Source organism: Protopterus annectens, chromosome 15.part0, assembly GCF_019279795.1.
Source record: "Protopterus annectens isolate FY-2018-M chromosome 15.part0, PAN1.0, whole genome shotgun sequence".
Taxonomy (NCBI): Eukaryota; Metazoa; Chordata; order Ceratodontiformes; family Protopteridae; genus Protopterus; species Protopterus annectens.
In genome coordinates, this window is record NC_056749.1 from 24,826,692 (window position 1) to 24,849,456 (window position 22,765).

Here is a 22,765-nt window from a genome sequence, read left to right on the forward strand (position 1 = left end):
TGCACCTTATAAACTACACCAAGTATCATCCTTGCCCCATCTGTAGCAGCCAAGTCACTCATCCATGAACACTGTATAAAAGCCTAAACCTAAAAGCCTGTGTTAATACTGTACCCTGTACTGCAGTAGCTGTATTAATTTGCTGTCGATTGTGCATCATATCTTGAGCTACTTAGTAATGCAGCCTGTACAGCAGTAGCTGTACTTGTTTGTTGTCGATTGTGCATCATATCTTGATCTACTTAGTAATGCAGCCTGTACAGCAGTAGCTGTACTTATTTGTTGTCAATTGTGCATCATATCTTGATCTGCTTAGTAATGCAGCCTGTACAGCAGTAGCTGTACTTATTTCTTGTCAATTGTGCATCATATCTTGATCTACTTAGAAATGTACCCTGCACTGCAGTAGCTGTACAAATTTGTTGTCGATTGTGCATCATATCTTGCTGTACTTAGTAAAGTACCCTGCACTGCAGTAGCTGTACTTATTTGTTGTCGATTGTGCATCATATCTTGATCTACTTAGAAATGTACCCTGTACTGCAGTAGCTGTACTTATTTGTTGTTGATACTGCATAATATCTTGCTCCACTTAGTAATGTACCCTGTAATGCAGTAGCTGTAGTAATTTGTTGTCGATTGTGCATCATATCTTGATCTACTTAGTAATGCAGCCTGTACAGCAGTAGCTGTACTTATTTGTTGTCGATTGTGTATCATATCTTGCTCTACTTAGTAATGCAGCCTGTACTGCAGTAGCTGTACTAGTTTATTGTCGATTGTGCATCATATCTTGATCTACTTAGTAATGCAGCCTGTACAGCAGTAGCTGTACTTATTTGTTGTCGATTGTGTATCATATCTTGCTCTACTTAGTAATGCAGCCTGTACTGCAGTAGCTGTACTAGTTTATTGTCGATTGTGCATCATATCTTGATCTGCTTAGAAATGTACCTGTAATGCAGTAGCTGTACTAATTTGGTTGTGCACTCATATCTTTCTCTACTCTTTCTTGTTTTTTAATCCTTAAGACCTTTAGCCATGTATTTAAAGTGTACAAAGAAATACGGTATTTATGTACAATAATAACTCTAATTAGTTCTTATTATTGTTTAACATATATTTTTTTTGTATAATAAAGGCTACTTACTTATTTTGTAGCATGTACGTTTTGTCTTCTAATTAACTGACAATGTTTAATCTTGTACTTCTGTCTCTTACTGAAACCTTTTATAAGTTTAATGTATATATTTTGTGTGGAGCATTTCTCCCTAGGCCTCCACTAAAAAGGGGCCTCAAAGCCAATCAGACTATCCCAGTAAACAAATGCTAATAAAAATTAAAGTACTGTGCCCCTTTCTAGGGGGTTTTGTTAAGTGCTAAAAAGGATAAAAGAATCAATATGAGATGTGACATGGGAAGATGAAGCCTTTTCCAGATTTTTTTGTAAGTTTTTGATCCGCATGGCTAGCATGACCATCTGTAGGGATCAGTGCCTCTCTTCCTGCTACCTCCTCATGGTTGACTGGCTTGCACCCCCCCTTGAGTGATCCTCCAGTATAACGAACAAATGGTAACGCAATTAAACTATATAAGGGGGTAAGTAGGGAAAGCCTTCCCAACACTGCATCATCTGCTTCTGACTGCAGCAGCTTTTTTGAATACCTTAGCCTTCCCTCATGGGAAGAGCATTCAGTGATACATATGTATGCCCTTGAGTGGTTAGCTCATGACACACTGACCTTTGCCATCCATTCTGTACACACACACACAAATTGTGAGGCAGTAATAGCCTTTGCTAGAGAGCAGCATTGTGCCAAAGGTAAACCCCCGCCCCCACCTGTGACAGGCAAACTGTCTATCGACCACTCAGACATACTCTCATGCCCACCAGCCCTGCAGTTTCCTAGGCTGGTAGGTAGTTCTGAGTTGCCAGTGTGTCATAGACACACACCTTGCGCCTGTGCCCGTGGGATGGCTTAAAGTTCTTTTCAGACTTCTTAATTAGGAGAAAAAGAAATCTGGGATATTATGAGGTTAGAAAGAGGAGTTCTCATTCTCGGTAGAGTGGTATTGCAGATGCCTTTTGTAGATGGGGAAGATTCTACTGGTTAATGATATGTTTATGCTTTGCAGAATGGCATTAGTTATAAAAGAATATATGATTTTTTTTACCCACTTTGCACTTTGGAAGGCATAGTTGTTATCTTGTTAAATTAAGGGTAATAATTGCATAATTAACATTGTAAGGACATATGTCAGTAACAGTAACCTGGCGGTCATTTGTTTTCTTTTTGCATGAGTTTAGGATTACGTCTGAATATTGTGCTGGTCCTAATAAAGAATGGTTATCATCTTCAACCCCCTTTTCCCATTTTTTTCTTTTTTACGTGAGGTCAGGGTATTGCATCCACTGTTACTGTCACTGAGTTCAGAGCCAGTCCTTGACCGACTGTGGCAGGTTTTGTCACATGCCGTCCATTCATCTCTTGCCTGGACTTCCTTCTCTCCTCTTACCTTCTTCTCTCTCTCTCTCTCTCTCTCTCTCTCTCTCTCTCTCTCTCTCTCTCTCTCTCTCTCTCTCTCTCTCTCTCTCTCTCTCTCTCTCTCTCTCTCTCTCTCTCTCTCTCTCTCTCTCTCTCTCTCTCTCTCTCTCTCTGTCTCTCTCTCTCTCTCTCTCTCTCTCTCTCTCTCTCTCTCCTAAATCTGTTTTACCAAATTGTCTCCTATTTTCCTTCACATGAGACCAAACTACTTCTTTTTGATTTCCTGTGATAGTGAGGCTACTTCATTTTATTGTTCTGATGTCCTCATTTTATTTGTCCACACTGTGCATCCTACAACCTATCTCAAGCACTTCATCTCCATCACCTGTAGCTTCCTCATCTGCTCTGTCTTTACTGCCCAGACGTCTGTACTATACAGTAGTACTGGCCACACTAGTGTTTACTACACCTGACTTTTCAGTTTCTTTGACATTCTCCTGTTACATACTACCCCTGACATTCTATGACAGATGGCTACAGTCCCTTTGATACTAGCTTTGAACTCCTCCTTCAGACTTCCCATCTTGTCAGCATCACCTCTCAGATATTTGATGCAATTAATATGCTCTACTGCTTTCTTCCTTCCCTTTTAATTTCTAGCTTTTTTTATTTTCTCTGTTTTCTGATATGACCACTTTGTGTATGAACTCCATTTCATCCCATGTGCATTCATTTTTGCATTCCAGTCCCCTGCCATTTGCTGAAGTTCCTGTTCAGAGTCTGCCTGTAATGCCGCAATGTCATTAATCTATCTACTTTGACTTGTTTGCTGATGTAGTCTGTCACCAAGATGAACAGCAGTGGGTCCAGAGCTGAGCCCTGATGCACACCCACTCCCATAGGGAACCCCTCTGTGAGTCCAAACCCTATTCGTACTTGTGTCATTGTCTCTTTGAACATATGCAGTGCTAATTTTACCATTGTTTCCAGGACTTTGAAATATTACAGGACTACCCAAATTAGCTTAGTTAGGACCCTGTTACATGATTTCTACAAGTACAGAAGAGACATGTTGGGGCCTTTCCTCGTCTCCAGCTATTTCTCCACTGTCTCTTTTACTGCAAATATCAGTTTAGTTGTACTACATCCAGATATGAATCTGAACTGCTCATCTCCCTTTTTAACTTTTCACAACTCTGTGTATTCATTTATCAGTCACCATCTCCAGTACTTTCATGCAGTGTGACAAGAGTTCAATACATCTGTGCTGCCTACAGCAAATGTCCACTTTGTTTTTGTGCACTGACATTAAAATGCTGATGTGACAATGTGAGGTACTGCCAGCTATGACAGAGCAGTGGATGTGTAACATATGCCAGCAGAACTAGCTGGAATTTTGTAAAGAATTGTATGTTATTTGTATATCAAATGGATTTGTACACTTGCTTGTATTTAAAAAATGTATTTGTAAAGTTGCTTGTGTTAGAAATGTATCAACAGTATGCTCTGCTGGACAGAAAAGAAATATGCATGCATTATTGTAACTGTTTAAATGTGTATGTTTTAACAGAGGACACTGGAAGAGAAAAGGTCAATCTCAAACTTAAAAATAGTAAGAAATGAAGTTAGGCCAAAAAGATTGTATCTTATAGTTCTGGTTATAGTCAAGTATTATGAAGCATTCTGTATTGTCTCCAACAGTGATCTAATTGCTACTGTGGAAGGGTAGAAGTGTGAAATTGTTTTATGACTTCCAGGATCTGCAGCACATCTGAGGAAAGTTCTAGCTGTGTGTATAGTAACACATAGGTGCTAAAATCCTGGAAGCTTCTAGTGCTGGTGATAGTGTGGGAGACAGTTAGGTGATCAGATGTGATGTTATTCTGTAAGCTATCCCAGAAATAGAATTTAGATATTGTATTGAGAAGTCTCTCAAATTGAGCACTCTGTTTTAGAAACCTGACATAGGAGGATCCCTCACCTACTTCATCTTGTCTTGGTCTAGTAAGTAGACCAGGGAATAGTAATTCTCTAAATCAGTCAGGAAAATATAGTGAGATCAGTTAAGTACTGTTTGTTTTTTACTGTGTGAATCTATTCATCTGTGTTATTTTAATATTTTCTGTGATTGAAACTCTGGTGTTTACTGTAAATAGATATTTAGTATTTTCATGTTCTTTATTTATTATTCAGTATATTTAAACTTTTCATTGCAGCTGGTCCTTTTAGAAAATATTTAAGCTTTGAGAATATTTGCATACATTTATTTGGTGATAACTCTGGCCACTCCTGAAAGCTTTGTTGTTTGGTCAATATTACCATTGATATAAAAATTAATTGTACACAGTATAATTGAGTACCCTTGTACCTGGCAGGCATTCTGGTGGCAGTGGTAACTACATTATAGTCTGGGCACAAGGGGGCACAGCAGGTGAATCTGTGCCAGCCTTTCACAGGTGTGTGTGTGTGTGTGTGTGTGTGTGTGTGTGTGTGTGTGTGTGTGTGTGTGTGTGTGTGTGTGTGTGTGCATATCAAATCTCAAAGAGTGTGTGTGCCAGCTGCTTTCACATAAAAGGTATCGGAGGACTTGGCTTCGAAAACTGGCTAAGAACTGAATTCTAAGGCTGTGTCAGTGCGGAGTCTTATTGAGGGTCTGGAGAGAGAAAGAGAGGAACCAGCCGCCAGACTGAGCATGTTCCCTGTGTACTCTTTAACAGAAAGTGTACTTGATGCGAAGAGCTTCATCTGGAAATACTATGTGAATCTATTTTTCTCTCATTGAATGTTCCCCACAGGAGCCAATGGTGAGGATTCAGGCTCCTTGATTTCTGGCCCAGAGGAGGGATGTCACAGGTTATTCTCCAGTCATCTGGAATACTAGTGTAATGATTACCCTGAGGAACCGTTGCTTCCCTAATGCAGCCAACATCTGGATGGTGTCTCCAGTGGCCTCATCTGAGCTTGAAACTTTCCGCTGACTTCCTTAGTGCTCTTCACACATCGGAAGGAAGAGGGGTGTTCTACCCAACTTCTGCCACAAGCTATGCATGCAGCAGTACTGCGTCTATGGTGTTTGATTCATTGAATCTCTTGAAGTATGCCTTCCATCTGGCCTTAATATCATCTGGACTGGTGAGCAGATTGTTCCTGTCATCTCTTTTGAATGGCATCTGGCAACTAACTTCCTTTATTTTTCTTTTATTGACTGCAGCCTGATTGAGATTTTTTTGTACCATCTGCTATCACTGTCCAGAAACTGGTAGGTTTTTGTGCCCTGTTCTTTGTAGCTTCTTGTCAAGTCATTGACATTAAATACCATTTTATACAGAGCTAATCAGCGGAAGGACACTAATCAAAACTCTGATTTGTGATATACAACTTTAAGTATCCTGTTTTTTTGCTTATTTTTACTAGTTATTGCTTATAGATATTTATAGCACTTTTATTGTCTGTTGCATACTTTTTACTATATTTTATAGATCTGCATGACTGTAATAAAATGTTCTGCCTCACAGGGCATGACACATAAAGTTTTTAATGTCACACTGTTTGTAAATCTTTTCTAGTTAGTTTTTGTTCTGATTTCCTGACAAGGAGTGTATCATATAACTAGTTTGTTTGCAGTTAAAATCATTCCCTAGAGTCTCCTTGCTCCTTTATCGTTTTAAAACTTTCATTTAAAGGCTCACTGCTGTTTTTCTGCTGTGATAAACATTTATGTAGTGTTTTTTGCCTAAGTAGTGTTAGGTAAGTAGCTGGAGCACTGTCCATATTCAGGCTTGTCTTCTGGGTCTAGTTGGTTGTTTGCCGAGGCTGTGTGTCTGAGCACATGTTCCAGGCCATCTTAGTTTTTGCAGAAACCATTTTGTATTTCAGTGAGTGTCATGTTTATGGTCATTGGCTGATTGGGGTTACCTAGACTACAGCTTGGAGTAAGTACCTCATTGGTTATTTCAAGCTTTTTTAAAAGTTCTTTCAAGTTCCAACTTTATGTTACTTATGAGGTTACCTTGTGAGTGTGTCTGCAATTTTACACAGAGATAATCAGAGGAAGGGCTTTGAGCAAAATTCTGACCTGTAATATATAACTTTAAGTATCCTGTTTTTCACTTATTTTACTAGATGTCCTTCAAGGATGCATCTGCAGTCATCACATATGGGTTGTCCTGCCTCAGGCAGCCCTTCGGTCGGCCGGATTCCAAAGTCTGGGTCCGGCGTCGGCTGATGTCGCCCCTTCCCCGACATCAGAGCTCCTGGGGTATAAAAGCGTCAGCCGACGCCATCTTCCCCAGTCTTTCTTGCCGCGTGGTGCCCGAAGCAGAAGCAGTTCGTAAGTGCCGGTCAGCCAGCTCCTGTAAATTCGCTATCCGAAGACTTCAAAAGCTAAGTACCCCGTTGGGGACTCTTTCTTGCCTCAGCCGATGTCAGAAAAAGTTAATAATTGTTTAACTTGTGGGAAACAAATACCTCATAAGGATTTCCACTCTTTCTGTCTCCCCTGCTTAGGCCCAGACCATGATGTCTTGGCCTGTTCAGCCTGCGCTTCCTTCAACCGACGCACTCTTAGACGTCGGTCGGAGTTCGCAGAAAAGTTTTTTGGGGCTAGTTTTTCATACAAAATGCCATCGGAAACCCCGACATCTCATTTAATTAAGAAACGGAAAGACAAGGACCGACACACGCGGCCCGCAGTTTCGGCTGAAACCGCAGCTAGGCCTACCGCGAGTGTCTCGGTCTCGGCTGATACAGAGTCCTTGGAACTTCCGAACCCTGAAACAATACAACCGACAGCCTCGGCCCCGGAGGCTCCTACCGAGTCGGTTACAGAATTGCCTTCAGAAACTAGTGTATTGGAATCTTCCGACACCATACCTTTAGACAAAGCTACACCAGCATGTGGTGCAGCCAGGCCTCCTGCATCCATGTCCATTAAGGCCTTCACCAGGGCTAAAGCTGCAAAACACACTAAAGCCATGCCTCCCAGGGTTATTCCTCAGGGACCCTCTTCTAGTTCACAGATTCTAACTTTAGCAGAGGACCTTATCTCTTTAATCAGGGGCTCTCAACCCCATCCGGACAAAGGCTCCCAGCCTCCTCTAGGCAAAAGGCCCAGGGTGGATCCTCCTGATCCCCTTTCCTCAGAGGAGGCCTCTGATGGCTCGGATCACTCAGACTACCAGGAGGAGGCTTATTCGGCCTACAAGGATTCGGATGCAGAGGAATCTATCCCCTCAGCCTCCCCTCCTGAAGAGCTTTCCTTTGGGGAGACCCTTCACACTATGAGAGAGCATTTCAAATGGCAGGGCCTGGAATATTCTGATTCCAGGAAAAGACTAAGAACTTTTCTTCATTTACGTCAGCATAGACCTTTGGCTATTCCTCCGGTTTTAAATGTCATTGATGATGTGTATTCTGACTCTAGTATGACCCCTGACACTCTGCCTCCGGCCCCTGTTAAGCCCGATAGGTATTACAGGGTACCGGACACACATAATTTTCTTTACAAGGCCCACTCTGCTGATCCTGAAACTATTTCACAGGGCCCTAAAGGGGTTGCAGCTGTTACTACTAAGAATCCACTTCCCTCTGCAAAGGAGTCCAGGGCATTAGAGAGATGGGGTAAAAAAGTGTATTCTTCTGCCACTCTTGCTATGAGGGCATTAAATTGTCAATTTCATATGATACAGTACCAAGAGTATTTGTTAGAAGAAATGCATAAGAAACTGTCTTCTACTGAACCCCTTGACCGTAAATCCCTTCAGGATCTGGTACATAACTCCCAGCAGGTTAGCAACCATTTCTTGCAGTGTGGTTATGATGCATTGGAAGCTTCATGTAGGTCAGCAATGACGGGTGTTGTCATACGTAGACATGCTTGGCTGAAGCAACAATCTCTGCCAGACCATGTTAAAGCTAAGCTTTTGGATGCTCCACTGGAAAAGCAAAAGTTATTTGGTTCCACTGCTCAAGAAGTTCTAAAGAAATTTGAGGAGAAGGCAAAATCTGTACAAACAGTTAAGGATTTTCTTCAAGTCCAACCACCTAGATTCAGCAGAAATTGGCCTTCCAAGAATTGGTCCTTTCCAGACACAGAAAGATTTCAAAGGGGCAGGAATAGGCATGCCAGAGGTAGAGGGCAAGCTAGGGGCTCCTACAGAGGCCGTCAATGGCAACCTCCAATCCAGACAGGCAGTTCAGGACCTACAACTGCTGCACAAGGACAAACTCAATGACTTTGCTTTGATTCCACCAACCAGGGCTCAATTAGAAGCACCTTTGGTCGGAAAGCTTTCTTTATTCTCAAAAAATTGGCACAACATTACAAGAGACAAATGGACACTCCAAATAATAGACAACGGATACCGGTTCCATTTCCACACATTGCCAAAAAGAAAAGGCATGCCAGGTCTGCCACCAAATCAAAGGGGAGAGGCTTTGAAACAAATCTCAAACTTACTACAAATGAAAGCCATAGAAAAAGTCCCTATTTCAGAACAAGGCCAATGATTTTACTCCAGGCTTTTCTTTGTTCCAAGAAAAGAGCATCAATGGAGACCAATTCTCGACTTGTCCGCACTGAATACTTATCTCATTGTGCCAAAATTCAAAATGCTGACACTACAGCAGCTCCTTCCCATGCTGGGCAAGGGGTCTTGGCTGGTGACTCTAGACCTCAAGGAGGCATACCTGCATGTCCCTATCAGACAAATTTGCAGAAGACACCTCAGATTTCTTGCAGGGTCAGAGCATTATCAATTCTCAGCATTGCCCTTTGGCTTATCTACTGTGCCCAGAGTATTCACGAAATGCCTGGCATCAGTAATAGCACACTGCAGACTTCAGGGGATTCAAATATACCCATATCTGGACGACTGCCTTATACAAGCGGACAACCAACAAACTGATAAAGGACTTAAATTATGCCATCAATCTTCTACAGGCCTTGGGATATACAGTCAACATGCACAAATCAAGACTTGTTCCATCCCAAAGAATAACCTTTCTGGGTGCAGATCTAGATACAACCACCCAAATGGCTTATCTCACAGAAGAAAAACAAAGACAGCTACCGGATTACTTCAAGAATCTGACAAGACAAACTCAGCTGACTGCAAGGAAAATCCTGCAGGCCCTGGGTTACATGGCATCCTGTATTCTTTTGATTCCACAAGCAAGGCTTCATATGAGCAAGCTACAGTGGTACCTAAGGAGTTTATGGACTCAGCACAGTCACAGTTCGGAAACTTTAATCCCACTCATTCCATGCCTTCACAAGGAATTTCTGTGGTGGGCTCAGGCCAGCCAGTCCAACAGGGGGTTGCCCTTCACAAAGCCAAATACCTCCCAAACTATTACAACGGACGCTTCAGACCTAGGCTGGGGAGCACACATGGAGGGCAGAGGTATCCAAGGACAATGGTCACAAAAGGAGCTACGCATGCACATAAATCAAAAAGAAATGCTAGCAGTGATACATGCAATCAAGGCCTTCAAAATCTTTCTGCATCAAGGCCACCTGCTAATAAGGACAGACAACACCACAGTTATGTGGTACATAAGCAAGGAGGTACCCATTCCTACCCTCTTTGCAGACTGGCAATGAATCTATGGGATCTTTCCTTGAAACTCAATATACAGCTACAAGCTCAGTTTGTGCCAGGGAAAGACAATACACTGGCGGACAGCTTAAGCAGAAATATTATGGATGCACACGAATGGATGCTGCACCCAGACATCTTCAAACAGATAACACAATCTTGGGGGAGCCCGGACATAGATCTATTTGCATCCCCCCACAATCATCAACTGAAGAAATTCTGCTCAAGGACATATCACCCACAAGCGTGGAAAGTGGACGCTCTCTCTTTCAGCTGGAGAAATCTGACAGTCTATGCATTTCCTCCTATCCCATTAATGACCAAGGTATTACTGAAGATCAGGACAGAGCAGCCAAAAGTGATTCTGATAGCTCCGGACTGGCCAAGACAGCACTGGTACCCACTGCTAAGGAGCATGTCACGTACAAAACCATGGCCTCTGCCTCTATGGCCACTTCTACTGACACAGCACAGATACAAAACCCTACATTCCAACCTGAAAACATTGCAACTAACAGCGTGGAGAATACCTTGACTCCTCCTCAGGATAAGCTATCCCAGAGGGTGAAGGATATTATTATGGAAGCTCGCCGCCCTTCCACAAGAAAGGCTTATTCAGCAAAATGGAAAAGATTTCTCATCTGGAACACCACAAAGGGCCTAGATGCGACAGTGATGAACATGGCAGATATCCTGGAATATTTGGCAGAAATGTTCCACAATGGTTTGTCTTACTCTTCTATTAAGATTCATAATTCAGCAATTTCAGCAGAGTACAATACTGATCCACCTGTCTTTTCTCATCCTCTCCTAAGACAGTTTCTAAGAGGAATCAAAAACATCAAACCTCCTCGGAAACCACCTCTTGGGACCTTAACTTCGTGTTAGAAAAACTAACACTGCCTCCATTTGAACCAACAGCATCTGCAGATCTACAGTACCTTTCATGGAAGACTTCCTTCCTTCTGGCAATAACCTCAGCAAGAAGGGTTTCGGAATTGCAGGCAATGATGGCAGTGCAGCCATTCATTATTTTTCACCAGGACAGAGTTTCATTAAGAACTAATCCTACTTTTATGCCAAAGGTGTGATATCCAGGGTTTCATTGAATCAAGCCATTCACTTGCCTACCTTCTTCCCAAATCCACAAAACAAAGGGGAGAAACTACTGCACACCCTGGACATTCACAGACAGTTGCGCTACTACTTGGACAGAACTAAAGGTTTCAGAAAAGCTGACCAGCTGCTAGTAGCATATGCTGCTGGTACTCAAGGAAAAGCAATTTCCAAACAGACTATTTCAAAATGGATAGGAAATTGCATTCGCTTTTGTTACTCATTTCATGGAAAGACTGTACCAGCTAACATTAGACCTCATTCTACGAGAGCCACCGCCACCTCCACAGCCTTCTTAAGAGGGGTGGCTACAAAGGACATTTTAGAAGCTGCCACATGGAGCTCCGTGCATACATTTGCCAAGCATTACAATTTACCTTTATATTCCAGATCCAGAGCAGGCTTTGCTATGGCTGTCCTGCAGGATATCTTAGCTACACCATCCTTTTCCTAGTTCCTCCACCCCCAGATTGGCTATGGTATTCTACCCATATGTGATGACTGCAGATGCATCCTTGAAGGACATAGTACAGTTTTGTACCTACCATAAATGTAGATGTCCGATAGGTATGCATCTGCAGTCAGGTTTACCCTCCCTCCTTCCCCTCTGTGGTATTCCAAGGGTGCTTATCCCTCTATTAGCTAGCTGGGGGGGATCTATTATGGTGTATTTGTTTATATATATATATATATATATATATATATATATATATATTTGCAAATGTTTGGATTTTTATTGCATTTCTCCAAATTTAGCCTTCCTAGAGGGCACCTGGCATCTGGGGCAAGAAAAACTGAGGAAGATGGCGTCGGCTGATGCTTTTATACCCCAGGCGCTCTGACATTGGGGAAGGGGCGACATCAGCCGACGCCGGACCCAGACTTTGGAATCCGGCCGACCGAAGGGCTGCCTGAGGCAGGACAACCCATATGTGATGACTGCAGATGCATACCTATCGGACATCTACATTTATGGTAGGTACAAAACTGTACTTTATTGCTTATAGATATTTATATCACTTTTATTGTCTGCTGCATACTTTTACTGTATTTTATAGCTATAAACTAATCTGCATGGTTGTACTAAAATTTTCTGCTTCACAGGACCTGATAAATAAGGTTTTTACTGTCACACTGTTTGTAAATCTTTTCTATGTAGTTTTTGTTATGATTTCCTGCCAAGGATTGTATCATATAACTGGTTTAGTTTTCCACCCTCCCTCCCTATTGGTATCCTGTTCTTATACTTGGTGGCTTTGTAGTTGCCCGCCCCTACTGTAAATTTGATCTGGGACACTCCTCCCAGTCTAGTGTCATTAGCTTATTCTACCTAATACCGAGAGAACATTTCAGAAGGCCAGCCCACTTAGTTTCTTAACCTTGAATTATCTTCTGCTCCACCTTCCTCCCTTTCCACTTTACTAAAAAAACTTTGCTAACAATCTCTCTGTGTTCTGAGTGTGCGTCTCAGCTGATATGTATATTTTTGGCACTTTTTAACTGTTCAGAGTTGAATAAAACAATAATTGAATTCAAGTTCAGAATACAATTTGAATAAATTGCATTTATTTAAACTGTATTTGCTTTAATATTGCTACACACTCAAGTGTGCTACCTTGCACTGCACTTGAATTGTTTTCAGTGCTGTTTTAGCTGCTTTTCTGTAAAAAAAATCTAAATTTAAGCTTGTTTCCTGCCTTTCCTGTAACTAGTCTAGTCCAGATATAGATTTAATGTATCCAGGATTGTTTGTAAGCTTCTGAGCCACCCAAGCCTTTCTGTGTTGGAAAGAAGCCTTCTAGCTTATCAGTGGGAGTGGTAAGCACTAGGTAGCCTATCTACCACAAGAGGAGTGGTTTCTGGCCCAGAAATTGTAGTATATTGTCCGTTTGAGCAGTTTATCCATCTCTTTCAACTTTCTGGTTTAAAAGCCCACATTTGCAGTTTTCCCCCTTTCCTGTAACTAGTCTAGTCCAGACCCAGACTTGCTGTATCCAGGACTGTTTGTAAGCTTCTGAGTCGTGTCAAAGTCTGCTCTTCAATTTTTCCCTTAGGTCTACTAGTTCTATCCTCTCCTGCACTTTTACTAGCTTATTAATCTAGCACTTTACCAGACTTCTTGTAGCAATTATTGTAGCACACAAAAGTGCTACCAGCACTAAACATTCTACAAAGAAACAGCTCCAGTACTTATTATTAACGCCCACCCCTACAGGCATGTCTAAAAGTCAGTTCCCTGTGCTTTCTCCTATTAACCTGGTGAACGTGGGCATCCTGAGGCAATGTAGCAACTGCCTCATGTACACTGACAACCCTCTCCTCTTACCTCCCAACACTCAGACTTGTGAGATATGCATTTATATATCCAAACTAGAAGCCATGCACTCTCCAGCCAAGAACAGAATAGCTGGTCAAGAGGAGAAGATCAACACTTGCACCACACCACACCACACCACATGGAACACATAGCCCTCCAGAACACACACCAGCACTGCCTTTACATAAAAACACAAAACACACACACACCTTTGTGGTGGCTCTCAATAAAAATCTGACCAAACAGCAGAGACCTCCAAGATAGAAATGCACTCAACCACCACAACATAGCACTAATCACAAGACACATAACTCTTCTAAAAAGTGTGCCACTCAATCAAAGCCCCTAACGCAAAACAGCATGCCCAACACACTAGTCATAGGTGACTCAATAGTGAGGCACACTGATATCCCACTCACTAGGTTGAATAAGGAGAAAGTAACAGTCAGCACCCTGTCAGGTGCTACCATCTGCCACATAACACATGCACTCTGGTCCCTCAAGAACAGGTACAAATATGACTCTGCCATTGTACATGTGGGTGTAAATGACCTGAGACGTACCTCCCTGGTCTACATGAAAAGAGACGTGGAGGAGCTCTTGGATTAGTATCCCAGGCAGGTATGACCCCAGCCATGAGCAGCATCCTACCATCACCCAGAATGATAGCACAGTACAAGCAGAAAATTATTAATTTCAACAATTGGCTAAGTTTCTGGTGTCATTCTAAGGGGATCCAGTATCTGTCTGCCTGGGATGACAGGATTGACGGACCTCGATGCTTTGCCAGAGATGGCCTGCATCTGTCACCCCTGGGCTTCCAGATACTGGCCACCCCTGTAGTGCCTTTTTTAGGCGGTGTTCCAAAGACCAAATTACCACTGTAACAGCTACAACAAATGCAATCTGAGGGTCATGCTGCTCAACACTAGAAGTCTAAATCTCAAAATGCCCTCACTCGAAGCTCTCTGTAAAATGGAGAACATCGACATTTGTGCCGTAACAGAGATCTGGTTCAAGGCAGCAGAAAGCACCTCTGCACTACCAGGCTATAACTCATTCCACACCTTTTGGCCCCAGAACATGGACTGAAGCTCCAAAGCCAGTAGTGTTTTCATATTGATAAAGGATGTGCACACTTCCAGATTGGTAGCCCAACATAACGCATCTGAGATACTTCAGGTACAGCTTACACTGGGTAAGACAGTGATTCAGGTCGTAGCCTGCAATAGGTCCCCAACCATGTCCCAAGACTCGCACTCCATGCTCCTAAGCACCCTGGAAAATATTAAGGTCAAATCTAACACACTCATACCGGGCGACTTCAACTATCACTCATGTACAAATACACTTGCCCAACGTTTTCTAGAATTCATTAATTCCAATGACCTGGACCAGCTCATTCTTAACCCCACTAGAGGTAGCAACATCCTTGACCTGGTCATTACTAACATGGCCGTTGCTCTACACCAATAGTCAGCTCCTCCCTGGATAGATACGACCACAAACTAATCACCTTGGAAATTCACATCCCTCCCAACCCCCCCCCCCCACCGCAAAGGTAACCACCATGAAAAACTTCTCCAAAGCTAACTTTGGGCTCCTAAAACCAGAGGTGGCTAACTTCACTGCACCCATGCAAATGGAGATCAGTTGCATGACTGCCGAATCATACACCAATGCACTGTACGAACACGTACACAAATGCATGGATCTCACCATACCCAATAGAGCCAAGATTCTCTCGTCCAAAAAAAGGAAGCCAGTCTGGTGGTCCCCTGCCATAAACAAACTTTACAACAGAAGGAACTGATGTGGAATAAAGTCCCAAGATTGGAAAAACTCCCTTAACAGCCTCAACAAAAAGTTGAGGTCCCTCATCAAATCCTCTAAAGCTAACTATGAAAACAGAATTGCAGCAGATAGTAAAGACAACCACAAGGCTTTCTATAGTTATGTAAAGAATCTTCATGGCAATTCCCAGATTTGCTCTGAGCTACTACACAATGGTACCTCCTGTACTGAGCCAACATATATTGCCAGTATACTGGCCAACAGATTCAGTGCCAACTTTACCCCTGTCTCCCCCCAAGGGACCAGTCACAATGCAAGTAGATTGCCAGGCACCCAGTATTACTGCTGCACAGGTTGAAACAGCACTGTTCAAGGCCAAGAGTACAGCTTCTATGGGACCTGACAATATCCCAGGCTGTGTTTTACATGAACTACAAAGTGAAGTGGCACCTCACTTGTGGGCCCTGTTCAATCACAGCCTCACCTCAGGCTTCATCTCTACTGAATGGCGCACTGCTACAGTCATCCCTCTCCACAAAGGAGGAGTGACTACAGACCCTGGGAACTATTGCCCCATTAGCCTGACGAGTCTAATATGCAAAGCTATGGAATGCATAGGATATAGGGAATCTCCAAACTCTGGCTTCCACACAGTTTGGTTTTGTGAAGGGTAGATCATGCCTGCTCAACTTGGCTGACTGCTTTGAGTCAGTCACCAGAGCTGTGGATGAAAGCAAGGTGGTTCATACAGCCTGCCTTGATATGGCCAAGGCCTTTGATACTATTCCTCACTCAGGAATCATAAAAAAACTCACTAAGCTGGGCATCAACCCCTAGATCACTAGGTGGGTTGCAAACTGGCTCACGGGTAGAACCCACAGTGTGAAAGTAGCTGACTCCAAGCCAGACTGCCGATCCTGCACACCCTTTCTTCCCCCAGCAAAGTTAAGGTTGCTCAACAGTGTACAAATGGGAGAACTTTACTGTTGCTGAAACTATTTTCTGCAGTATTTTTTTGTATTGCCGGTATTTCCAAGAACCCGCTGTTGATTGATTGGTAGGTTCCTTTTTTGCCACTGTGACTGCTTTTTTAACCTCTTTGTTAGGCAACATGTGTTCCTTCTTCACGATCCATCGTTTCTGTCCCCCCTTCTTCATACATGCCTTCTTTCTTTTGATAACTTCACAGACTTTTGCATTCCACCACCAGTACTCCTAGTGCACCTATTTCCACACCTGGCTTGACCACATATGTCTTTTGTCATCTTGAGGTGGTACCATTCTTATTTGAGTCAACATATTTCTTCTTCTTTTTCTTTCAGAGGTGAAATAGCCCTGAGTATTTCCTTGAACTGCAGTGCTTTCACTTAGAGTCAACTTCCAGTCGTCACCCTAATCTCTGTTGACCTTAAAGCCTTCTCTGACCACTGCTTGCAGCTGATATTTTGTCATCGGTATTTTATGATAGGGGTCAACGGTTTCACTATGGAAGATTTTGCAGTTGCTTATTCTAACCCAGTGCCCTTTCCTCACTAGGAGGAACAGTTGCTGATTCTAACCCAGTGCCCTTTCCTCACTAGGAGGAACAGTTGCTGATTCTAACCCAGTGCCCTTTCCTCACTAGGAGGAACAGTTGCTGATTCTAACCCAGTGCCCTTTCCTCACTAGGAGGAAGTCTACCTCAGTTACATGCAGGCTGCTCTTGTATGTCGTCTTGTGACTGGCTCTTTTGCTGAAGTATTGTTGGGCACCATTAAGCCATTTGGGAGATAGACATATCGTAAAGCACTGTAATGGCCTGTCCTTCGTTATTCATGTTCCCTCAGCTAGGGGAAGATTAAATACATGCATACCTATGTTAATAAAGCTGTTGCAAAGGTGGGCTGATACTCGGAACAGTAACCATGTTTTGATATTTTACAAATTCTAGAAGATGGTTGTTTAGAAGCTACATTACAGATCTTGCCAGAAAATGACATTTGTCCAAGTTTTAACTGACACTAAGTGATATTGGCTATGGTTATGTTTTGTTGGTTTTGAGGTATCTATAAATCTGTTTTGCAAGTAACTTTTACGTATGGTGGCAAAGTGATTGCTGTTTTGCATCTGCATTAGGTCTGTGAATGTTTTTATATAAATCAGACACGAGTAGAACATATTCTGATTTACTGCCTGTTGAAAAACATGCGTCCTCTCGCTCTCTTTGTTACACACACACACACACACACACACACACACACACACACACACACACACACACACACACATGGAAGACCTATGCTGGAAAAGGCTTGCTTTCTCCTGACTTATAAATGATGGTGTCTTCTTCAGTGCTATATGTAACTTTCTCTTCCTCATGTGTTAGTCTAAGACAGTGCAGTGCTTTATGATGGCAGGCATGACCATCATCTTCTTCCAAGCTTTACTGATGACAACTTCGATGTCATCAGGTTTCACTAAGTATGATGGAATTGATGCATGACTTCCCCCTCACTTATCCCAGAGATGAAGCCTTTCTTTTGGGTCCAGAGCCATTTAACCATGTGTCAGCTTTACTGACAGATGTTTTATTTATCAAATTAAGACCAAGATGGCAGAAAGCCACCTTCTTTGGTATTTTGCACTTAGCAGTCAAGCAGTACAAGGTTCTGCTGTGTTTTGCCTTTGTGACATTCCTTGCAATGTTTCACTTAGTGCTGTTGTACAGTAAGAGCAGGTCTCCATGGGAGCATTAACTGATGCAGTGTTTGTTTTTAATTTTAGTTATGCTGGACACCCCTGTTATTACCAGTTTTACAGTAGGAGAGAATGACGTTGAAGTTATGTGGAACATTCCAAATGCAGACCAACAACATAATGGGATCACCTGCCAAGTGCGTTACAGGAAATATGGCATAGCAGAATGGATTAATCTAGTAAGTATGATCATCATTGTTTTCTGTTAGGAGATCTTTGTTCATGTCTTCGCTAACTCTCTGGCTAGCAAAACTGAGCGTGCTTAAGTAATGCAACAATGACACTATTATCTGTCCTATCTCACTTAGTAACAATACATAACATTGCTTTACATGATACTGTTGGGGAGGGTCAGACACAGAGCAAAAGGTGCACACTGTCTACTTTGACGTAGTTAAGGCATTTGATACAGTATCCCACTCAGGCATTGTAAACAAATACGCATGGAATTAGACATAAACCCCGTGTAACTTTCTGGGTGACCAGCTGGCTCGCAGACAGGACTCTGGAAGTTTGGATTTTTGAGACCACCTCCACGAAGAGGCCAGTCACCAGTGGAGTCCACCAAGGCTCTGTGCTAGGTTGACTCCTCTTTGGCATCTATTATTCAGAAGTCAAGGCCAATATCAAGGGCATCTGGCTTACCAAGTCTGCAGATAATTACACACTATGAGCAATCATAGAACCCCCCCCCCCCCAAGATACTAACATCTTATAGGAAGGTTTAACACAGACAAATGACTGATGCCAAAGTCACAGCTTAAAACTCAGTGCCAAGAAATACATAATAATACCTATTGAGAAGTTAGCCACCCAGGGAAACTACCTCATTGATAAAACACCCCTAAAAGCAGACACAGGGATTTGGGGACTCATGTAGATAGTAACCTGGCTTTTGACCAACATGGATCTAAGGTAATTAGAAAATCATTTTATGTCACTCAACTTATAAGTAATGGCATGGAATTTAGGTCCAGGGAAGTCTTCATGCCACCGTACTCAGCCCTTATCAGACGCGTCATTGAGTATAATGCCCCCCTTTGGTATATACCTGATCAGGCACATGCAACAGTTGAAACATTCACAGTGGTTCCCTACAAAAAGAATACAGGGCGTAAACACAATGCCCTATACAGATTGCGTCAAAGCCCTATCTCTATACTTTTGATTCCTACAGACTGTTGAGAGGCGATTTATCCCTGGCGTACAAGCTCTCCTTCGATTCTGCTCTGATGGATCATTTGCATATCCACAAAAGAGCACCAAAACTACTAAATCTTAGAATTTAAACTTTGCTTGGGACTTAACAGGACATGTTAAAGGGACAGGTATGTATCTGAGAGAATCTCCATTCTCTGGTATAGACTTCTTATCCATGTGAAGCAAAGCCAATCTCTAACCCTTTTCAGGTATAACCTGGACCAGTAGATGGGAAATCATAAATTAATTCCTGGTCTAACACCTATGTCTCTGACGGACAGAGACAGCCGCTAAATCAAGCCCTAACCAACATATACCCCTTAAAATAACTATAAGACTTAATAACTCATGGAGCACATTTGGGTTGCATGGCTAGGCTTATAAAAGCCCCAGTGGTCGTTAGCCTAGTATACACCTATGAACTCTAGTGAGTCTTTGTGGTACAGAAAGCCACTGTTTGCATGTTTCAGCTACTTAGACTTCTTGGTGGAGAAAGATTCCATTCATACCTCTCAACTGTACCGATTTTCGCAGAATGCCCAGAATTTGGCCGCATAATTTTCATCTGTTTTTTTTATAAAATGTTGTTTTTTTTTGGCAAATTAGTGGTAAATAATTAAAGACTGAAGTTCAAAAATAATGATAGACATTTGAGTTTCAGACTTCATATCCTTCAGAAACTTCATGCTAATGCCAAATCTGTTATTCTATCAACTTTCTAAGTTTGTAGGAGCAATATTTAAAAATTGTCCCTATCTCTGGTATTTTGTCCCACTTTTATGTATTGCTTTGTCCAGATTTCTCGCTCTAAGACGTTGAGGTGTATGTCCATCATCCTTAAAGACTTTCCATTTAGGATGGTCTCAGTCCTCGTATCTGTTGTAATTCAGGTGTCACTGTCTCCTGCCATGTTCATTTGGCTGTGATTCGGGTGAAGTGGTACGCATCCTATTGGCACAGTGGTAAACTGGATGTGTTTCTGGCTAACCTACATAACAAAGATCTCATCCTGTTCATCTCCATTTATTTTATTACTGCATAACAACAAAAGGAATGTTGTTGCTGTATTTTGTGTGTGCAACTGACATTTATTTTATATCCAGATATCTTTACGTCTGTACTGTTATTTGGCATTTATGCTGAAAATGAAGTCTGGGCCACCACTGCTGTGGGTGGCGAACATACAGTAATAGATTATAGCCATGTATGACCTGCACCAGATCACCGGATGCTTCTCTTGCGCGAGTTCTGACTATACCTTAGAACACAATGAGGCCTATGCAAAGGTTAGGATTAGCACTGCTTACAAGCAGGAGGAACTGTTGAAGTTCTCATGAAGCTGAACAAAATGTTCTTTCATCCATTTTCTAAGGGTTTTGCCACAAAGTAAAAATATGGAACTTCATTCTCAGTCCTGCAAGAGTGCCTGTATGGAGCAACGGCTCAGTTTAATAACATTATCCTCCTGTAAAAAGATGTATTTTTTCACTTGGCTGCAGATCTTAACAGCTCATATGCAAGTTCATACAGGTTTCACCAGATGAATCGGGTGAGCATGTGTTTTGTGGATGGAAACCTTAGTCCTAATTTGGAAAAAGATAATCTTTTTTTTCTTCACAGCTTGCCTTATTGTACAAAGGAATGCCAGTGAAACATCACCATTAAAGAGTGATAGCATTCCACTTGTCTCTGTATTAACCAGTATACATTAGGAGTACCCCTGTAGAAACAGCTGTTAAAGTACCCTGCAGGGTTTCTTCCTCTCTTACAGGCTCTGCCTGTACTAAGCAAGGGTTCCCTAACACAGATAATAGGCTCACAGGTTGATAGTACTTACTAGGTTGTTGATTGGTGAGAATCGTTAGAAGCCTAGGTTTTCATTCCCATGAAACTTTAGCTCTTGTAACTTAAGTATGAATAACCTGTACCCAGGGAGAACATTTATATGTTATCCCTATCCATAAGTTAAACCAGGGGTGAATTGGCAGTTTTCCATCCATTCTTCCATATTATGATTGAATAAAATAAGGAAAGTACATTGCTTTATAAGGAGAGGAAGACAAGTGTAGTATAAGGGGGTTACTGCACTCCTGACTGTATTGTCTTTTGGATGAGATGTTAAACTGAGGCCCCATCTACTGAAGGTGGTGTTAGCTCTGGTGGATGTAAAAGATCCCACAGCAGGTACTGAAAAAAGTAGAAGTTCTCTGATGCTCTGGCCAAATTTCTCAGATAGTATAAATACCACCGTGGGTCTATCCTATAAAGAGATTGCAAGCCTACTGGGACTAACCTGGTCAACAAAGGTAGATATCTAGCTAGATAAAAAAGAGGGGCAAGGCTTTGAGGTGGTCAGTATAGTTTTTATGATTCAGATTCTTGATTTTTTGGTAAGAAAGCATTGTGATTGTTCAAGTTGTGTTAAGTGTTTGGACAGCTACATACCTAAGGGGGCATTATAATCAATGATTGATCTAATAAGTGCCAAATAGAGCTGAATGACCACATCCTTGGACCTAGATTCCATATGTTTACTAGTAAGTGCAAAGTAGAGCTGAATGACCACGTCCTTGGACCTAGATTCCATATGTTTACTAATAAGTGCCAAGTAGAGCTGAATTACCACGTCCTTGGAACAAGATGCCATATGCTTACTAATAAGTGCCAAGTAGAGCTGAATGACCACATCCTTGGACCTGGATTCCATATGTTTACTAATAAGTGCCAAGTAGAGCTGAATGACCAAGTCCTTGGACCTAGATTCCATATGTTTACTAATAAGTGCCAAGTGGAGCTGAATGACCACATCCTTGGACCTAGATTCCATATGTTTACTAATAAGTACCAAGTAGACCTGAATTACCACATCCTTAGACCTAGATTCCATATGTTTACTAACAAGTGCCAAGTAGAGCTGAATGACCACATCCTTGGACCTAGATTCCATATGTTTACTAATAAGTACTAAGTAGAGATGAATTACCACGTCCCTGGACCTAGATTCCATATGCTTATTAATAAGTGCCAAGTAGAGCTGAATGACCACATCCTTGGACCTAGATTCCATATGTTTACTAATAAGTGCCAAGTAGAGCTGAATGACCACGTCCTTGGACCTAGATTCCATATGTTTACTAGTAAGTGCCAAGTAGATCTGAATGATGTCATCCTTGGACCTAGATTCCATATGTTTACTAATAAGTGCCAAGTATAGCTGAATCACCACATCTTTGGACCTAGATTCCATATGTTTACTAATAAGTGCCAAGTAAAGCTGAATGACCACCTCCTTGGACCTAGATTCCATATGTTTACTAATAAGTGCCAAGTAGAGCTGAATGACCACGTCCTTGGACCTAGATTCCATATGTTTACAAAGTGCCAATTAGAGCTGAATGACCACGTCCTTGGTCCTAGGTTCCATATGTTTACTAATAAGTGCTAATTAGAGCTGAATGACCATATCCTTGGACCTAGATTTCATATGTTTACTAATAAGTACCAAGTAGAGCTGAATG

General features: G+C 42.0%; 1 protein-coding gene across 1 annotated transcript in view; it reads left to right on the plus strand.

The window, feature by feature from the left end:
* LOC122790010 (interleukin-12 receptor subunit beta-2-like) overlaps positions 1-22,765 on the plus strand; it is a 1,182,445-nt gene that overhangs the window by 576,612 nt on the left and 583,068 nt on the right. Inside the window, exon 3 of the mRNA XM_044057546.1 lies at positions 18,075-18,226. Coding sequence (XP_043913481.1) covers positions 18,075-18,226 — 152 coding nt within the window. The remainder of the gene's footprint in view (positions 1-18,074; positions 18,227-22,765) is intronic.